Genomic DNA, 22,044 nt, shown 5'->3' on the forward strand with positions numbered 1-22,044 from the left:
TTTTAAACGTTTTTTCGTCTTGACTGCTAATCTTCACGGTTTTATTGACCTCTGAGTAGAACATAATGTCAACTAATAAGATAGTTACAGGAAAACGAATAAATTCAGGATGGGCAACCAGTCTTACATTATCTTTTACAGAATACAAATGCCAACTTGGTTTACAGTGTTTTCTCCATGCCAGTGTTCCTGCATTATTTAGAAAAGTATTGTTAAAAACCCAGAGTACTTAAAATCTGCTTTTCCTTCAACTGTGTGGATTAAGTAATTGTAAAAGTGCTTTGTATTTTAAATGTTTACTTTTATGCATAACATTTCAACTTTGTGCACTCTACAAATTTGAGTTTAGATGAAAATGACTCAAATGGTTTCCTTCTGTCCTGTGCAATACCGGTTCTATGCTATTTTGAACTCCTGTCCTATCTGTGCTACATTTCCAAAAAAGCTGTGACTTAATTACAAATTTTGAAAGAATAAACATCAGCTGAAACTCCAGCATAAATGTGTGGTTGGGTTTGCTTTGCATTTTAGTGACTTATGCCATACACTTTTCTATACCAAGTGATAACAAATGTAGATGTGTAGCTGTTTTCCTTTGTTACAGTAACAATCTACACTTACTCTAAAACCTTGATCCAGTGGGAAAAAATCGATAAATCAGTACATTTGAATACTATTCCAAGACAATTTGACAGTAATGCTGAGGGATTTTTTTTCATTGCCAGTGTTAGTTGTGGAGAAGGGAAGGGGGAATGTAATTATTGGGGCATGTAAAATTGATCTCAGCAATTTTTTTTGAAACATAATGATAATTCAAATTCAACAGCACATGGTATGTCTGAATGGTCATTGTCATGTTTTCATCTGTTAATAAAACCCTCAGTGAGAGGTTTCAAGGAAAATAGCTGTGATAAATCAGGCAGTAAGCAAATGTTGGTGAATAGATCCTGAATAAAACAAAACCTCTGTTAAATGAATGACTGTTGAAGTTTATAAATGTATTGCAGAGAAAATGATATGTTTGCAAACATTAGCTTTGTATGGAATGAAGGACAGCTTAGATCTCCATATGTGTGTGGGGATTTATAGACAGAAAGAGAGAGAGAGAGAGATTATGGTATGGTGTCTTTAATATCTGCTGCTTGCTGTAGTGTACTTGCACTTTATTGCTATCCTCCATAACGTCAGAAACATACGATCCTCATGCAGCACTCTGATTGGTCAGAACACTGTCTCCATTTAAAAGGTAAATACTAGCAGGAGCTTCTGATATAGGGTTTTAAGTTCAGCAAATGCCAAGTTCAACCTCATTAGCTAGCATGCTACCAAGGTTTGAATCTGGCGCACATGAAAGAATCGACAATGCCCGAAGTAGACCTGCTGTATTTAGTAATGCGTGCCAGCCTCCTTTCAGAAACATTTGCTATACATGGTAAGGCAATAAAGATGCAACATTCTTAATTATATTGGAAAGGAGAATTATCAATTGGAGTGCAGATTATAAGAAGATGGAGACTAAAACCTTAAAATTGGCTATTGTTGAGGATAGTTTAGATTTTCTCTGCTACAATTATATAAATGATGAAATCCATTCATTTTTAATGAAACTTTTTCTTTCCCCTTTACTATTTACCAGTTCTCTGAAACTGCTTTCCCCAGAAACCAATGATTCTTGCTCTCTTTAGGTAAGAGTGCTACTAAATCAGTTACTACTTCTGGTGGGTCTTCCTTGTATTAAAAACAAATAGCACTCAATGTTGTAGGCAACCTTTTAAAAGCTGCTTTGTGAGTGATCTTCCTAATTTTTCCAAAAAAAAGCTTTGTCTTCTCAGTGATGCACTAAACTCAGGGTAGTTTCAGATACGTGAGTTCGGCAAGAGACTTCCCAGTTTTTGAGCCAGTGTTGTAAGAACTACATTAAAATTAGGTAATAGTGAAATGACATGATTTGTTGGGTTTAGCCTCAATTACAGTTTATGTGAAATGGCTTTTGGATACCATCTCTGTAGAACATTCTGTATTCTGTAGAAACCTGACGCTATTTCAGATATTGGGTTTTGTCACTCATTTTCCTTCTGAGGTATTTAAACTTTTTTTGTTTCTGTTACTACAGATGGGCTGTTGGAGCATATTTATTTTAAAAGGGCATTGCTGGTTCAAATTGAACCAATGTTAATATTTGGTGTATTTTTAAAGGTTTGCTGGTATATTTTGACTGACAAACCATCAAGAACCTCGACCAGAAATTCCGTGAAATACATAAACGTGTTTTGTAATAAACTCTAGGGTACCTTAAATTTAAATGCTAACATGTATTACTCAAAATATTTTGTACAGTTTCATTCAACATAGCCAGTTTGCGTTTTGGGGCCAAAGTTTTAGAGGCTGTAATGTGGGTAGTTGGAGTAGCTGGAAATGGATGAAATGTGAATCAAACTAATATACAACTTCATTTTATTTAATGACCATCAAAATTGGAAAGAAAATCTCTACTAAAAAGATTTCAACAAGGGCCAGAACAGACTGTCCATTCATTAAAAAATTGACTTTACTATGTCAGCTTTGATCAATATTCACATTTTAAAAAACTCACAGAATATAGCCATTATAGTAATGACTTAGCCAGTAAAAATGCCCATGATCCTTTATTTGGAAAGAATTAGTGGACTATTTATGAACCATTTTTGTCTCTTCCAAATACAGTACATAACAGTAATAGCCCAGGATGTGTTCGCCGTAACCAAATTATGACTGTACCATGCTGACACCATTGACCTTGAAACTGTGAAAAGGTCTCTGTGGAATTCAGCACAAAGACGTTTACCCATTCCTGAAGTAATCCTCAAAAGGAATGTGGAAGCTTGTATGAAGTGTTACCACATACAAACACATGGTTCTTGACTGTGTGATCAGTCTGGACAGAGTTTATTCGTCGCAGTTGTTTCAGGGTGAAATGTATGTTGTGTTTTGTTTTGTCAGTCATGGAAGTAAACTCTATGTAATGAAAGACTTGGAACTAAAGCGAATTAGTTCAACCCACCGACAGCCACAATACAATTTACTCACTTGGTGTTTCCTGTGCTTGCAATTGTATATGCATTCAGTAGTTTTGGACTGGTTGACTTGTGAATCCAGACTGATAGTTGCCAGTTTTGTTGTATCTGCATAATAATGAGTACAGTTCTTCCAATTCAAATTCTTACTTGAATCAGACTATCATAGTAGATTTTTTTTTCTATTTAATTTGTACGCTATCATTCACAGTTAAAAAAATGATTGAAGGTAGGTCCAGTTAAAGCAGGTGTCATAAATAAGCCTTGTTTCAGTAGAGTAATTTGAGAGACTTATGCCCACCTGCAGATGTTTGCGAAGCTTCTACCCGCTTTTGCAGCAAATTCAGTGATGCAAATTAAAAGTCTTCAAAGTTCAGATATCTAAAATTGTTGAAAAACTGTCCATCAGTAGCATTCGTTGGAACTAAATAGTGCATCTGCCACTTAAGCTCATGGTTGTTAGGAGCACTTTTCAAACATTTGAACTGGTGAGCTTGTCAAGAGGATGTATTTTCCTGTTGTTCGCTGATTCAAAATATTGAGCAAAGAATAGTATTGACCACTCTCGTCTTGCGCACACACTTTCTTTTATGTTTGTAGCAATATTTTAGAAGCTTTGTTTCCATTGCCACTTTGTCGTCATCGCAAGAAAATAAATCGAAAAGCTATAATAAAGTCATTTGAATCTTAAATGTCCTCATGCTCCATTTAATCATTGGATAGGCAAGAAATTGTTGCTTTCTAGCAAACTGACTGAATTTTCTTGCTATTGAACTGAATTTAAGGATGCAGTCAATACAATATCCTCAAACTGCTTATTCTGGGTCCGTAAATACTCTGACTTTAGGATTCATCACCCTGTTTATTTTTGTGCCTAATTTATATGATCATCCCTTGCAATGTTTATCTTGATTTCTTACAAAGTAGTTATACCAAAAGGCTTTGGCTGCAATCTTAAATAATTAGCCAAGTATTTTTCAAGTATCAAGAGTTGGGTTTGTGCGTCATCTGATTAAGATTAAAAGGAATCTGCATTGGCTACTTCAAAGTAAGGCATTTATTTAAATAAGCATGAGCAAGGTGTTTTGACATATTTTTGTATGAAATTTGGTGAAATATTGCAATGATTTTCTTATTTTGGAAGGATTGGATTGAAATGTATCATACAAATGCCAGACATTACTTTGTGGTGTGCAGTATAATGAATAGGTTAAGCCTGAAGTATGTCATGGAAAACACATTTCTACATTTGTGTTGCATCAGCAAGAATGATTGTAGGTTAAGAATATGTAACCATAGCAATTGCCAAACTAAACTAACAGTTAAGAGTTCTATTGGACAACAGAGCCAGAGAGTAATTATAGCTTTTAGATCCAATTATCAAAAGACTTGGTAATTAGACATTTTTTGAAAAGAATTATCATAAAATTTTCATAAGTGGCAAGTTTTTAATTGAATTGTATGAATGCAGTGTACAGTTTCAGGATCTGTTTGATTAGTTGTGAATATTGCAAAGGTTTAATGTGCTTAATGTTTAAGGAATGTTAAATGAGCTTCTGTGAGATTGAGAGACACAGCCCAGGATGGAAAGTTCACAGTTCTAACTTTGCAAGATTGTCTTGGACTACACTAAAGTTTTGATCTGAATTTGTGATCTTTTCTTTGTCCTGAATAACTTGTGTTGATGTTTGAACAAATGCTAAAGTTTAGATATTGAAAACAGTAGAATGATTAGTAGTATTGATAGGCACTTGAAATTGTAATTGCTTTGGGTTAATTCTATTTTCAAATGAAGGACAAGGGACAAAACATTAATCATATTTCTAATTTGGGATAATGAGCTTTTTAGCTACATTGACTTGAAGTTAGTTTTCCTTTTTTTTTCCCTGGAAGAATTATAGGCTAGCAAACTATAAATCCAAAATTGGCCATTTTAATTCTATTTTCATTGTCTTGCCCTAAACCTGATGTGAAGTTTCTTTTATTTAGAAGGTAAGGTTCACAATGGACTGTAACTTTGAAGGCTTTGTGGTGAGATGGAACGAATTTAATGTCCCATGGGAATATTTATCATTTGCACAAGGAAAAGTTAATGTGAAGGGAGGGGGGAGAACCTTTTAATGGATTTGCCCATGCAATGGATATATTTGAAGAATAGGCTAGTTTCAAATCCATTCCAGACTGGCAATGTAAGACTAACTGAACACAATAAATTCAGGTAGAGAAGGAAGGACCTAGATATGATCATCTGTCTGTTGTAACAAACTTAACTGGCGCAGTAATAAAGGTTAGACTTGGATCTGTAAGTTACTGAACAGAAATGTAATCAAGGTGACCATAGCTGTCCTGTGATCTGTGATTTCTGAGGATTCATTTAGCTGTAATAATTCTCATTGAATAGAGGATATTAATTACCAACACAGCCAAATGAATGATGGCAGTTTTGAGTAAGAACCAACATATGAGCTGATGCCATCTAATGCTGGATACAAAGAAAATTAAGGGGTTGGGGGTGAACAACATGCCAGAACTAAATTAATGTGGTTTAATTTTTGCCTTCAAATTTGTCTCACATGCAAATATGTTTGAGAACATTAAAACCTCTTCCAGCAATTCCTACTTTCAAAGGGGAATAAAACTCCTCAGAGTCAGTTATACAGCATAGAAACAGACCCATCAGTCCAACTCATCAGCACTGACCAGGTATCTTGAACTGATCTTGTCCTATTTGCCAGCATTTGGCCCATATCCTTTTAAACTCTTCTTATTTATGTACCCATCCTGATGGCTTTTAAAATTTGTAATTGTACCAGCCAACACCACCTCCCTAGACAGCTTGTTTCCCCCATGCACCACCCTCTGCGTGAAAACGTTGCCCCTCGGGTCCCTTTTAAATCTTTCCTCTCTCACCTTAAACCTATACCCTCAAGTTTTGGACTCCCTCACCCCGGGGAAAAGACCTTGGCTATTCACCCCATCCATATACCCCTTGCGATTTTATAAACGTCTATAAATTTTATACCTCATTTAAATCTTTTCAGAACCCTTTTCAAGTTTAATAATCTCTTTCCTATAGCTGGGAGACCAGACTTGAATGTTGTATTCCAAAAGTGAACCCGCCAATGTCCTTTACAGCTGCAACGTGACATCGCAACTCCTATAAAAGTACTGATCTGTTATTTGAATTACCGCACCAGATATCCGTACTGCAGTTCATGTTAAAATTGACATTTAAAACCAAATTTTGATTAGTTTGTTCTATGGATTGGCATACTGTTTACCATATTTAATATTTGGAAGAACTGCATATTCAATCAACATAAATCAGATTTGAACCTGAATATTTCAGTTTAAAGTTAAACCTGCTGGATCACTATGCCAGTTCCTGAGGTATACAGTGTGTAGATCCCCCCTCCCCCCGCCCCGTCAGTTAGCTCAGATATTACTAACGTCTATAATGATGATATGTTTCTTACGTGCCCCATTTTGTTTTTGGATGAATTTGCTGTGTTCTTGGATTGTTTGCTAAATAGTATTAAATGTCTTGGCCCTTTGTGCGAATAAATTTGAGATCACAAATATTGCGGGAAAGATGCACAGTGAGGGATTGGAGAGATTTAATGTTACAATTTCTTTCTCAATACGAGTTTCATTTGGGCAGGAAGCTCCAGAATAAACGGAAGCTTATTTCCCCTGGTGGGGGTCCATATTAAATCAAAATAAGATAGAAAAAATGGATGGAAGGGAAACCCAAAACGAAAATCATCATGTCCTTTTGTATTCTTTTTAGTTTTACCATGCAAAAGCAAGATTCAAGCCACTCATTTTTCATTTCTTTTTCCCAGTGGGAATTCTGTATCAGTTGTGAGTAATGTCCAACAATGTAGTGAAACTGAAACTGTGGAACAGTACAGACTACTTGTGACTGTACAGCTTTATGAGGCTAACAATAAAGAGATGATGGTTATCACGCGCAAGACAATCCAGCACATTATTTGAATGAGGGCAAACCCTTTAGGGAACCTCAACATGTTTAAGCTGGCTTATGAAACTTGATATCAAGTAGTTGACTGTATCTAAGACTTGTATTTTTAAAGAGTTAGAATATAACTGCGACTCCTACATCAGTAATTCTGCACCGTTGTGATCTTATTGTCTGTGAAGTTTAATCAGTTCTTCACCAGTTTAACTTCATCTGTGCAGGTAGGGTAAGTCATCTTTGCTGTTTTAAACACCCAGTTCTGTGAAATTCTTCTGGATCTAAAAACTCAGGTGCCAAAATTTGGATCACTTAGATTAGAAACTTTGTTCAGTTTAACCATGGAACTTCAGAATTGTATCTGACTTAATTTATCTACATTAAAACGTTTTCATTGCAGACACTCTTCCAATCAACTGGAAACTCCTTTTCACGGCACCATGTGTAGGACATTCAGATCCTTGAGTCTGCTCAGTTATTCAGTTAATCAGTTCATGGATGACCTGTATATCCACCTGCCTTGATCAATTACTTCTTGATAACCCTGCCAAAGCAGAAGAAATCTTGTTCTCTGCTTTATGGCAAGTCCTTATTTGGTCGACTGCAGCAATGTGCCATAATTTTTATTTAAACCATGGATAGTCCAGGAGTTAGGCCCCAAGTAGACTTCAGCCAGAACAGGAATCAAACCCTAGATCTTTTAATCAGCCTGTTCAGAAATGTTATTACACCCTTCTGGAACAGGACAAACTTGAAACCAGGCTTGCTCATCCAGAGATAGGGACAGTACTGCTTTCCCACAAAATTCCTAGCAATCGACCCCTATGCTGTTAGCATTAGTCTGATTTCACATATTGGCTGTATAGGTAACTGAAGTAACCAAACCCCCCCCCGCCAAAAAATGGATCCTTGTTTTGTGATTAGGAATGAGTTCTAGATTTCCACTAACTCTCACATGAAAGGGTTTTCGACTTTACTCCTGAGCAACCTATTCTGGCCTCTGCCATCAGAGGAAATTATTTTTCTTAGACTCCTCAGTCAATTTGATCATGTACAGTTTTTAGATTCTTGGCATTTAGAAAATACTTTGATCTTTCTTTGGTTTCCAAGTCAGTGACCTCTCAATTTCCCTACATTGACCTCCACCTGAGTTTTTTCCCCACTCACATCACTTCTTCTTTGCAATTATTTTCTCCCATTTACACCATTTTTGTTTTGCTGACAGTGCTAAATTAGGTGGTACACTTAAATGTCTGATTCTCTGTATCTTCTTCAAAGCCATTGGTAAACATGGTTTAAAATTTGTAAACCAGTACAGATGCCCAGAGAATACCAGTAGTCATGCTGCCAATTTGGGTGCCTACCCATTATTCCTGTTTGATTGGTTTATTGTCAGGTGTACCAAAGTACAGGATAAAGCATTGTTTATGGATCGTACAGGCAGATCATTGTAAGCAGGGGATGTACAGATCAAAAAGACATAGAAGCATACAGGTTACATTGCAGGTTACGTTATTTGAGGCTAGAGTCCATTCAACAGCCTGATAATGGCCCGAAAGAAGCTATTCCTGAACATGCTCATCTGTGTGTCCAGGCTTCTGTATCTTCTGCCTGACGGAAAATGCTGTAGGAGATCATTACCGAAGTGCTGTGGATCTTTGATTTCGGCTTCCTTTCCCTGGCAGCGAGCTGTGTAAATAGAGTCCATGGATGGAAGGTTGTCTTCCATGATGGTCTGGGCTGTGCACACCACCTTCTGTAGTTTCTTGGTATTCTACTCATGACCAATTTCTTATCCAAGCTAGTAGGTAGCACCCCAATTCCATGCACTACCATTTTGCACCTGATACAAGACAAAGATTTAAGTCATATCAAGTGATTTCTGGAAGTCTTATAAATAGCATCCATAGATGCTCTTTTACTAATTTCATTAGTTACTCCTTTTAAATTCAATTAATGAAACAATATTAGGTTTGAAACTAATGGTGACCATTTAAACACTGAAGGTTATTAAAAACCCAGCACATTCATAGATGGTGTTTAGGGATAAAAATCTCTTCTTACCTAGTCTAACCTGTGTGTGACCCCTGACACACAACAATGTGCTTGATTCTTAACTATCCTCTGAAATGGCCTAGAAACTCAAGAAAACAGCTCACCACTGCCTTCAAAATCGATGAGGAACAGACAGTATATTTTGTTTTGCCAGAAATGCCTATGTCCAGATGCGAGATGGATTTGTAAGTCCATGCTGACTCTTTCTGGTCGACTCCTGCTTGCACAAAAGCTCAATATCACTCCTCTTAATAAATCTGCAACTGATATTAGGCTAACAGTCCTAAACATCCTGTTTATTTGTCATGTCTTTCTTGAATAATGGTGTGCTATTAACAATCTTCTGTTCCGAGGGGATAATCCCACAATCAATGAATTTCCTCACTTTGTTTCAGTAGTCTCTGGTAGAAAGTATGTAGTTGTAGGGGTTTAACTCTGTTTCAATCTTGTGGAACAATGCTAGTGTCATTACCTTTGACTTGAAGGTCACCTACCCCTCTATGTTGTAACATGTCCACACAAGTTGACTTTAACCTTTTTTTCCCCCATTGGGTAGTTCATCACTTTAAGTTTGTTTCAAATTAATGACCCTTCATTAAAACTGAAAAAAAGACTTTATTCCTTCTCCACAGATGCTATTGGACCTGTTGAATGTTTCTGATATTTTCAGTTTTTATCTTTTTTTTTGATTCATTCTTCCCCTAGTTTGTTAACATGTACTGTCTTGGGTCATTGTTCTTGTTCATCTGTAGCATTTGTCAAGTGGCTCATGGGCTTTTATCCAAAATTTCTTACCTACCTTGTAGATTGCTACTTAGAGAAATTAATAAAATAAGAGCATAGCAAATCAAAATGAAAAATCAGTAAATTTACAGTCAGAATCGGCACACATTTGTGTGTCACCATTTTGTTTAAGCACAGGTATTTTACAGTGATGAAGAAATATGGAGGACTCCTGGATTTCTGTGATATTAATGTTTTGTCTCTTTTTATTTGCTTGCAGCTCTTCCTCCGAAGCCGCCTAAACCCATGACATCAATAACTGCCAATGGAATGAAAGATAGTGGAAGCATCTCTCTACAGGATGCTGAATGGTACTGGGGAGATATCTCTAGGTCGGTATATCATTTGTACCTGGTGCATCCTAATGCCTGCTGAGATGTAGCTGCCAGTTTTACTTAACAAACCCTATTGACTTGGTAATGAAGAGTGTCAAACTAATTCTGCTAGATCAAACTGAAACAATAACTTGAAGTCAATTTTGTGAGTCAAATAAAGTTTCTATCAAATTGTATTATGCAATGCAGTTTTAAACAAAATCTTGCCTGGCAAGCAGCAAGTTTTTTAAAGGGCCGACCCATGCAAGATCAAGCAGGAAAGCAAAGCTAGTTCCCAATAATAGTCCTGTTAAATAGGAGATGCAGAAGGTGAGGAATAAAACAGTAAAGTAATGAGATATAGCATAGGCAATGGGAGTTACAACAATGTATAGTTAATATTTTAAAAAAATTACTGGTCCTATCAATCCAGAAGACCCAGGTTTAAGAGGAGCAGCTTTGCCAAGATAAAATGGTTTGTTTGTGATAAATGTCTATTGACCCAGTCTGATCTCCACTTTTATTTTATCTATAGGGAAGAAGTGAATGACAAGTTGCGAGACATGCCAGATGGCACGTTCCTCGTGCGGGATGCTTCTACTAAGATGCAGGGAGATTATACTTTGACCCTCAGGTAAACAATAAGTTGGAATATGGAAATTTTCATGTCAAAATGCTATTTTCTGTTTTTCTTAATTTGAGGAGGGAAGGCATTGCTAATTTGATAAGTTATTTGGTGGATTCTCAAGTTTCCACATTGATATTTAATAATGACACACAGCCCTCGTTCACTCTTGGAGCCATATGTATATAAACATCTTTGCAGCATCCTTTACTGAAACTCAATTGACAGAAAACAAATGGAAGGCAACCACTGGGTTCGTTAACATATAGCAAGAACTGCAGATACTGGAGTCAGATTCAATACTGTGTGGGGCTAGAGAAATGCAGCAGGTCAGGCAGCATTGGAGGAACAGGAAAGCCATTGTTTCAGGTCGGGTCCCTCAATTAGGACTGATGAATGGCTCCAACGAAAAACGTCAGCTTTCCTGCTCCTCTGCTGCTTTACCTGCTGTATTCGTCCAGATCCACATTTTATTGACACTGAGTTCATTAAGCCTAGTGTGTTGTGGCGTCTTGTGTGTCAGATTGCACTTTTGTAATCTCCTGGAGAAGGCTAGAAAAAAAGCCTAGGCATGTTTGAGGAAGGAAGAAAACACAACAAAAGTTCTCGATAATAAAATGAGGCTGGATGAACACAGCAGGCCAAGCAGCATCTCAGAGCACAAAAGCACTTGCACAAGGAAAAGTTAATGTGAAGGGAGGGGGGAGAACCTTTTAATGGATTTGCCCATGCAATGGATATATTTGAAGAATAGGCTAGTTTCAAATCCATTCCAGACTGGCAATGTAAGACTAACTGAACACAATAAATTCAGGTAGAGAAGGAAGGACCTAGATATGATCATCTGTCTGTTGTAACAAACTTAACTGGCGCAGTAATAAAGGTTAGACTTGGATCCGTAAGTTACTGAACAGAAATGTAATCAAGGTGACCATAGCTGTCCTGTGATCTGTGATTTCTGAGGATTCATTTAGCTGTAATAATTCTCATTGAATAGAGGATATTAATTACCAACACAGCCAAATGAATGATGGCAGTTTTGAGTAAGAACCAACATATGAGCTGATGCCATCTAATGCTGGATACAAAGAAAATTAAGGGGTTGGGGGTGAACAACATGCCAGAACTAAATTAATGTGGTTTAATTTTTGCCTTCAAATTTGTCTCACATGCAAATATGTTTGAGAACATTAAAACCTCTTCCAGCAATTCCTACTTTCAAAGGGGAATAAAACTCCTCAGAGTCAGTTATACAGCATAGAAACAGACCCATCAGCACTGACCAGGTATCTTGAACTGATCTTGTCCTATTTGCCAGCATTTGGCCCATATCCTTTTAAACTCTTCTTATTTATGTACCCATCCTGATGGCTTTTAAAATTTGTAATTGTACCAGCCTCCACCACCTCCCTAGACAGCTTGTTTCCCCCATGCACCACCCTCTGCATGAAAACGTTGCCCCTCAGGTCCCTTTTAAATCTTTCCTCTCTCACCTTAAACCTATACCCTCAAGTTTTGGACTCCCTCACCCCGGGGAAAAGACCTTGGCTATTCACCCCATCCATATACCCCTTGCGATTTTATAAACGTCTATAAATTTTATACCTCATTTAAATCTTTTCAGAACCCTTTTCAAGTTTAATAATCTCTTTCCTATAGCTGGGAGACCAGACTTGAATGTTGTATTCCAAAAGTGAACCCGCCAATGTCCTTTACAGCTGCAACGTGACATCGCAACTCCTATAAAAGTACTGATCTGTTATTTGAATTACCGCACCAGATATCCGTACTGCAGTTCATGTTAAAATTGACATTTAAAACCAAATTTTGATTAGTTTGTTCTATGGATTGGCATACTGTTTACCATATTTAATATTTGGAAGAACTGCATATTCAATCAACATAAATCAGATTTGAACCTGAATATTTCAGTTTAAAGTTAAACCTGCTGGATCACTATGCCAGTTCCTGAGGTATACAGTGTGTAGATCCCCCCTCCCCCCGCCCCGTCAGTTAGCTCAGATATTACTAACGTCTATAATGATGATATGTTTCTTACGTGCCCCATTTTGTTTTTGGATGAATTTGCTGTGTTCTTGGATTGTTTGCTAAATAGTATTAAATGTTTTGGCCCTTTGTGCGAATAAATTTGAGATCACAAATATTGCGGGAAAGACGCACAGTGAGGGATTGGAGAGATTTAATGTTACAATTTCTTTCTCAATACGAGTTTCATTTGGGCAGGAAGCTCCAGAATAAACAGAAGCTTATTTCCCCTGGTGGGGGTCCATATTAAATCAAAATAAGATAGAAAAAATAGTTGGAAGGGAAACCCACAACGCAAGAGTTTAAGCTTTGAGAAACCAAATTGATGACTCTCATCTCAGTGACCCATACCCTTGTCACTCACTCACATGAGTTCACCCAACTCTCCTTTGAATGTCTGCATTATATCGAAACTCATACTACATCCCAACAACTTATTTGAACAATTGGGAAATCCTAGTAAAAAGAAACACCTCCTGGGTTCTAACTTAATTCTACATTTTTTAGCAATGTATATGTATGCCCCCTGTTCCTGTCTTGTTCAATAGCAGATCAATGTGGACTGAGTGTTATCTTTACAATGTAAAGGTCTCAATTATAATCTTCCAAGGCTAAATATTTTTGAGTCTGCCCAAAACTAGACACTTGTTTTTGGGCCTCACTCATCGGTAATGAGTATTCAGTTTTGTACCACACTTTGCTCGAAATCTAGTCTCAACCGGAGTTTTGTTCAAAGAAGGAATAGTATTTTTTGCCCTTAATTATCAATGTAATGATTCTCACTGGTTTTATTTTGTTAGTGGGCATTTATCTTTAATAAATTATTTGGTTAAGCATCTTATTTTTATCTTTACTAAGCTCATGCATTCAACTGTCTATGCTTAAAATTGTTCCATCTGCTACATGTTGCAATTTCATGGCAGGTGTATTCCTCCATTACATCTCAATCTCATTTTGACTTGGTCATTGCATATGTTCACATCTTCATAAAGTTGCAAGTAATTTTGCTGATGCCATCATTTAAATCGGTGATAAAGATGTGGTCGTACAACTGCCCCGTGCCAATTTCTTTGGACATTCAGTGTTAACCAGTTCTTACACAGTACTTCTATCACTAATAGCTACTTCCTGCCTATAAGACAGCCTGTCTGATTTAAAAATCTTCCTATTAACCCCATAAATTTAATGGATTTGGTAGTCCTTTTCTGCAGAACTTCATCTAAAGCATTTTGGAAGTTTAGTTGCACCGTGGTAACCAGGTTGTTGAGTAGTTTTACGTAGTCCTGTGAGATTTTCTTAGAATTGGCAATTGTGCTCAATCAACAATGAATTTCGTTCCTCCTTCGCAAAACAAGGAGGTTGCTTTTCAGCTAATGCTTTGGTCACACTGACAGTAAATACGCTACTGGATGAGAAGATGATTCTTGTTCTCTATGTATGAACTGAATTTTTTGTATGCTTGTGCTTGATTTTCATTTTTTAAACATGCATTTTTAACAAATAAAAATACATTGCCGGGTGGATTCTGTTGATATCCATTCTTGGTGTTAGGAACATTGATCATATCCTGAAATGATGTTCTATGTTGTAAACATGTTAGGCTAGCCTTATTACGTGTAGAGAAGGATTGCTTTACGTAGACCATGTCAACACTATTTGTCACCCTCTTCGATGTGGATATTATAATGATGTGGACTTGCGAGTGCACACCGTTAATGTCTCATTGAACGATTTCCTTCACTGTTCAACGATAGCTGTGGTCGTATTTGACTTCCTCCCGCTACATTTTAAAAGGTTATATTTAGTTAGTCATAATGTGTTTTATTTCTGCTGTGATCAAGTAATAAAAATTAGGAAATGATCGGTACAGATAAGGAAACAGTATCTCTTTTACTTATAATCTTATTGTACTGGTTTGACTACCATAAATGTATTACTTAGCACTGGTATACTTGCTTGGAAAGCTGCACAAATCACTGTTTGAATTGTTAATGCAGCCAATTATCCTTTTAGCACTGCATTGTTCCCCCTTAATTCAGCCTCAGTATTAGCTTATTAAAAAGTTTAGTGAAGTAATGCTAAGAACTCTTGCACAACTTCTAAGCTTTTTAATTGCAGTGAAAGGTTTTCTGAAAGGCTTTACTTTAATATATTTGCTCTGCTTTTTCTATAAAGGGAGATTAGTTGTTGTCTGCTAATGCATTTTCGTTTCTATTTTCTCCACATACAGCCTTATCTCCTCTTCTAACAGCATTAACTTCATATTGTCTCCAAAGGCACTGACACCCCTCTGATTTCCGTCCAAATTGGTTTTCATTGTGTATGAGGCTATACAATGAACATCAACAGTTTTTTGCAGGGAGGGTATCACTGCAATCTCCAGTCTTGCTTTCACTGATCTCCTGTACAACTGCATTGTTCACTAAATGCATGGGGAGGTAATAGGAGCTTTTTCAACCCCTCCTCCCAACACCCATTTTATATCTGACAATAGTCTAGGGCTGCTGGTGCCAATCGTAATCATGCAGTTGCTACCTGGTAGTAAGAAATAACTATAAATGAGTGACTCAACCTGGTATGCACTTGATCTGTAGAGTTCAACATCAGGCTAAAGAGCACCATAACACATTAGGTGATCAGTGAAGACAAAAGTGGTTTTTTTTTGGTATGCAGAAGAGGAGGTAGATTGTATGTAGTACCTGACCAAACTCTGCAGCAGTTAAAACAGGTATTACTGTAATATTAGTGAAGTGAAGTCAGTTATAAATAGGAAAAAGTTGTTAGGGTCGATTATGATACATGGCCCTCGATTCCATGTCAGTGCCTCATTCAATGCAGTCAGACCCATTTTCCTGTCCTATGCCTGCATGTTTATTTCCTTCGTGTCCTTTCAATTTACGTTTGAAATGATAGTCTGTGTTTCCACTGTTCACATGGGCATAGAGTTCTAGGTAATTATGATTATCCATGCAAAAAAATTTCTTCCAACATTCTCCCTACATTTCTTGCCCAGAATGCTAAATCTGTGTTTCTCTGATCCAACAGTTCATGGAAACGAATTATCCTCGCCTATCTATGGATATTAACTTTGCCTGTCTTTTGAAACCTGTCATAATCTTGTTTACTTTCATCAAGATAGCAATTGCTATGTCCAGCTTGTAAAGTGCAGGAAAAAGTGCTGGCAAGGATCATATTTACAAAATTGCTAATAAGGCCAAGGTAGGCAAACGGGAGGCTGGAAGAACCCAGCAAGCCAGGTGGCATCTGGAGGAAAGGAGCAGTCAGTGTTTCAGGTATAAACCTTCTGTCTGCTAATAAGGTCAGTCTTCATAGAGCTTTATAAAACACATCATATATGCTGTCTTGAAGTTAGGCTTTCTGTTGACTAGTGGAGGATCCATTAGATTTCTCAACTAACACATTGAAAGGGAACACATTAGATTGCTCTATCATACAAGTGAATTTGAATGTGGATGGAATGTTTTAAGGCATGTAAGAAGATCTTTTCCTATGGCAGTAGATTCAAAAATTTCTCTGGTCTTGCTCCTTGCTCCTGTTTGGTTCCTGACTCATCTTTTATTACACACTGATGCTCAGTCCCCTGTCAGTTTAGTTTAATCCTTAGAAAAATTTCTCATTTATTACAGTGGTGCCTTTTGCACATCAGAGCATCCCAAAATGCTTTGTGCCCAATTAATGCTGTTGAGGTATAGCCACTTTTGTAAAAAACATGACAGCCAATGTCATACTGTAATCCTTTGTAAACAGCAATGCATTTGTAATGAGATAATCAGTATTTAGTGATTTCAACTGAATGGTAACTATTGGCCAGAAATCTGGGATAAGTTTCCTGCCATTCTTCAAAATAGTGTGCCATGAGATTGTTTAGCAGTACCTGATAGGATACACAAGGATTCACTTTAATGTTGTATCTAAAAGTCAGTGTTTCCTTTGTAATGTACTGGAGTTTTAATGTGGATTATGTGCTCACGTTTGTGGAGTGGGACTTGAACCTATAATAGGCTACTATTATTTTCATTTGTCTCTATCATCTTTATAGCTCCAGCAGCAACTTTGTGGGACTTTTAACTTTTAGCTCATAGTTATAGTGACTCAAGGTTCAGCATAAGAGAAGAAAAAGCATTTGCTCTGAAGATGTTAGGAGAAATTTTTTGTTTTTGTTTAGCTTGTGTTGATGTCCTAAGCTAGAGCCCTCAACTGAGGGGTTAGGCTTTCAACCTGGTCCCAAGCTTCTGCCATAAGCAATCTTTTGCTGTATACTTGAATGCGTACAAAAACACCACTAAATGATTTTGGCTTTTTTCTGTAGTTTTTGTCTGATGGTACCATTGAGAGCTTAACTGATCGTTGTTATGAGGCAATAAGCCAGTTGGTGATCAAGCCTTACTTAGTTTGGATTAAAGCTTTTTAATTTGGCGCCAGTGATGCTAGTCAACCATGATTTTTTTGAAGTCAACATTTGTTAGCTTTCTCAGTGTGTGCAACCCGCAACCAGTGTAAGAACATGAAAGAAAGATCAATAAAAAAAATCTGATTTGAATAAGAATGAAACTCTGACTAAGTAGACACAGGTATATACCATTCTGAAAAATTCGAAGTTGAAAGGAATCAAATGTGAATTATTTGTATTTACCATACTGTTAGTCTGTCTTGAGTTGTAATTGTGAATGGAAAAATCTTGTTTTCAATTGGTTATTACAGGTATGAAAGCACCTCTCTTTTAGCATGGAGTCATTTTATTTTTTCAAGTTGTGATTTTATTGTCAGGATGATTGGATTCCCAGTTGAAATCAATATCAAGTGAAAAGTCATTGAGTATTTGGATGGATCAAGTTTTAAATCCTGAACTTGAGTTTGAATACACTTGTGAATGATGGAATGGAAGTTGTCTATACTTAGTTGGCTGCACAGTTGGCTTGCATTACAAAGATGTTCTATTCCTACATCACCTGAGGTTGCCACCCCCTTTGCAATCTCTCCCCTCACCTGAGGCAAGATGTCTCTCCGGCCTCCCCTGCCTCCTGGTTAATCCAACACCAATCATGTTTCTTTGAGAGAGCAGCCGTATGGCCCAGTCGAACTATGGCAACTTTACCCTTTTATGTACACGATATGTAAACTGCTCATTAAATAGATGTGCATTAAAGGACTGATAATAAGTGAAAGAGTTCCATTTTCATAATGCCTTCATGAACACGGGAATTCACAAAGTGCCTTGAAGTAAATGTAATTTTGATGTGTAGTTAGTGTGGACTAAACATGGCAACCCAGTTTGCACACAGCAAATTCCACGAACAGCCGTGTCTATTTTAGTGATGCTAGTTGAGGGAGGTGAGTCCTTACCTTTAAAAGAATGCCTTGGGGTATATTACACTCTCCTGAGAGGCACTTGGGGTTTGGTTTAGCGTATTATTTAAAAGATGGTGCCTCTGATAGCGCAGCACCTCTTCCATTGCTGCAGTGGAACATCAGCTGGATTGCTATGCTCAAGTCTAGAGTGGGACTTTAACCAAGAACTAACACTGATTTGGAGGTTTTACCAAATGAACTGCAGCTCTCACTCAATTCTTCATGCCATTGTCAGGTACTCCAAGGGCTGGGGCTATTTTGCTAAGTTCAGTTTGTTGCTGTAGTTTGCTTTAATACAGTCCCTTTTGGTATATTTTTGCATGTTAGCTGCTAAACTTACGACTGCCTTTATATTTGTCCTTTTATAGGAAAGGAGGCAATAACAAGCTAATCAAAATATACCATCGAGATGGAAAATATGGCTTCTCTGACCCACTCACTTTCAGTTCTGTGGTGGAACTTATTAACCATTACAGGCATGAGTCCCTTGCCCAGTACAACCCAAAATTGGATGTAAAATTAATGTATCCAGTCTCTAAGTTCCAGCAGGTAAGATAACGCTTTTCAATTCCTGCATTTGATAGTTGAGCCTCTGTCTAATCATGTGGTTTGTGGGTGCCATTATTAATATAGGAGTTCTGAATGAGGTGTGGTTGCTATAGGAAGGCTGACTGACTACACATTTTAAGTAGTCAAAGAATAATTAATGTGGTGGATTAATCAGTCATATCAAACACAATTTACAATTTACAATTAATCACGAATGAGCCAGAAGCCTCAGGTGTTGGATGTATTTCACCATATTCTTAATGCAGGTATGAACTTGACTGATAGCTTGGTGCCAGAATTGCAATCTGTGAGTAGACTGTGTTGCATCTTGTGCGGAGAAATCTCCACACTTACTTTTTACAAAGGATCATATTTAGGGAAGCATTGTAATAATGCTGCGGAGACACAGGTTCAAATCCCGCCGCAGCATTAATCGGTAATGTAGAGCTAGTCTCAGTAATGGTGACCATAGCAGCTGTGACCAGTTACTTTTTAAAAAACCATCGGTTTCACTAAGTTCTTTCGGGAAGGAAATTGCCGTCCTTGCCCGGATTGTCATACTTCTCTGACATGAGATTTGCAATCCACAGTGGTATGGTTGACTCTGATTTGCACTCTGAAATAGTCTAGCAAACAATATTCTTCAAACCTGCATAACTGTGCAGCTGCTCAAACGTTCTGCACATTAAAGTTGGGCTGATCACTGTGCTGCCCATTGATGTCTGGGTTCAGAAGTTGTTGCTGCACACAGACATCAAAGGTCTGCACATTGAATTAAAAGGCATTAGAGGGAATGCTGCAAACCACTCAATTCAAAGGCACTTGGGGATGGGCAGTAAATGTTAGTCTTGATAGCAAAGCCTATCTTTCATGAAAGAATAAAAAAAAGAAATATCTGTCTTTGCACTATAGCTAATCTTATGAGAACCTAGGTACTGTATGATGTACTGTTCATTTTGTTAAACAGGATCAAGTGGTGAAAGAAGACAATATTGATGCTGTTGGCAAAAAACTACAGGAATACCATAACCAATATCAGGATAAGAGTAAAGAATATGATCGGCTTTATGAAGAATACACACGGACATCGCAGGTACAGCTAACCTACCAAAATACAAATTCAATTGAGAGTAATGTCTTTTTAACAATGATTGTAAAGCAGTGATTTAATCCAACCAGTGGAACTTGGATGTTTGCAACGCTGCTGCTGGGGCAAGAGAAGAAATTTGTTAATAAGCCAGGGCTGGATAATTGATATTGATTATGGGAAAAGGTGAATATATTTCCAGCTTTATGCTTTATAATACATGGTATAAATTACGTACACTGCAGTAGGAGTGAGGCTGTTGGCTTAAATGACCTTTCCACATTCCATTCCATTCCTTTCTGATGGCGTTCCAACTTGCAAGATGGCTTCGTTTAGTTTTGGGTCCTGTATGTTGTTGTTGGCAGAGTTGGCACTGATGCATGACGGTATTTCCACTAACTGTTTACAGGGAGGTTTCCACAATTCTCAATTTTGTTTAAAAACATATGACCTGTGCACCACCACCACTGGTGTGCTTTCTTCGGGCTTTGTGTTTCAAGTATCACTACTTTATAATATATTCAGTGATGTCAGCTATATTTTTCAAGTGTTATGAAACTGGCATATCACCTTCAAGTCTCCTATATTTTGTGGTTTGGGTCAGATTTGTATGTCAGAGGTCTCAAAAATATATTCTTTGCAGAAATGTCAATGCCTCAGTACATTTTAATAATGCTCTTGAATGCAGTTGCCTTAATTTTATTTTTCTCATGAAGTAGCTACCCAAGTTTTCAAAAACTTTGATCATTATCATACTGACCTTGAAATCCCATTCCTTTTGTTTTAATGGAACATTGTAACCTCTGTTATATTAATCTGTGATTATGTTGACATCAGCAACAGGCATGGAAGATTTTGGTGCACAGTGTTATCTTTGTCCTAAAGCTATTGCACTATTATACAACTTTCCTATCAAGTGGTAGAGTATAGATGACTTTATAGAAACCAGTGCATTAGGGTGCAACTATTCCCTTTATATAATGCCTATTATTTGAGCCCTGTACGCTATTATTAAAAATTTGCAATATTATGAAATCTATACCTGTTTATATTGTAAGATTGAATTTCAAAAGTATTAGAATGTGCCAACTAAATTTCCTTTCTCAAACATGGGTTTTAATGTCTTAATTTGTGGCATTTAATGCTATCAATTCAATATAACTTTGAAAAGAGGCAGATCAGGAACCAGGCTATCACCGATCTGAGATGGATTGAGCTGCTTGGTTCTAGAACATGTTGATTTCATTTTAGCTGAGGTGTTTACGTTGCTATGGAGGTGATGACCCATGCAGAAATTAACCATTAGATACATGATTCAATGACTATTAGGTTCTAAATCGCTTCATTTTGAGAAAGAGTTGCGAAATTGAATTTTGCAATGCATTTGTGTACTGCAGGGCCACCAATGAGTGCCAAATAACATTCATAAAAGGATATTGTATCCATTTCTGATTTTGTTGATTCTAAACTGTAGTTTACGATAGAACACGAAAATTCCATGTTTTGCATATTGCAATTAAAAAAAATAGCAGTTTTAGTGCAAAATCTTATTGAACTGTCTATGAAATATAGCTTGTAAACCTGTCACTGAAAGGTAACATCAATCTGTCTCCAACAGGAAATACAAATGAAGAGAACTGCAATTGAAGCTTTTAATGAAACAATAAAAATATTTGAAGAGCAGTGTCACACTCAAGAACGTTACAGCAAAGAATACATTGAGAGATTTCGGAGGGAAGGGAATGAGAAGGAAATAGAACGGTACAATTGCTTTATATGTTTTTCTTCAAGTCTTAAATATATGGAGTTGCCTTGTGAATAAAAGAAGCCATCCTCTCCTCTATTCTAATGCAGGATGTTATCCTAATCAGGAATTTCATTTGAAACCGACAACATCAAAATAGGTTGAGGTTGTCGATTTGCTCGCCGAGCTGGCCTGTTTTTTGTTCAGACGTTTCGTCACCATGCTGGGTGACATAATCAGTGGAGCCATCGGAGGTTCCAGTGATGATGTCACCTAGCATGGTGATGAAATGTCTGAACAAAAACAAGCCAACTTGGCGAGCGAGTCAACAACCTTATCCATGATCCAAGCTACAGATCTTTGCCACTAATTGAACCAAAATTGGTTATTTGGCCTAACTGGTCCAGACCATTGTGCCACGCACTTGCCTCTTGCCATC

General features: G+C 37.2%; 1 protein-coding gene across 2 annotated transcripts in view; it reads left to right on the forward strand.

The window, feature by feature from the left end:
• Positions 1-22,044, forward strand: part of pik3r3b (phosphoinositide-3-kinase, regulatory subunit 3b (gamma)) — a 536,210-nt gene that overhangs the window by 501,517 nt on the left and 12,649 nt on the right. For both annotated transcript variants that reach the window (XM_048538883.2, XM_048538884.2), the window contains 5 exons: positions 10,091-10,202; positions 10,720-10,818; positions 18,594-18,774; positions 19,742-19,867; positions 21,480-21,622. In XM_048538883.2, coding sequence (XP_048394840.1) covers positions 10,091-10,202; positions 10,720-10,818; positions 18,594-18,774; positions 19,742-19,867; positions 21,480-21,622 — 661 coding nt within the window. The remainder of the gene's footprint in view (positions 1-10,090; positions 10,203-10,719; positions 10,819-18,593; positions 18,775-19,741; positions 19,868-21,479; positions 21,623-22,044) is intronic.

Source organism: Stegostoma tigrinum, chromosome 8 (genome assembly GCF_030684315.1).
Source record: "Stegostoma tigrinum isolate sSteTig4 chromosome 8, sSteTig4.hap1, whole genome shotgun sequence".
NCBI lineage: Eukaryota > Metazoa > Chordata > Chondrichthyes > Orectolobiformes > Stegostomatidae > Stegostoma > Stegostoma tigrinum.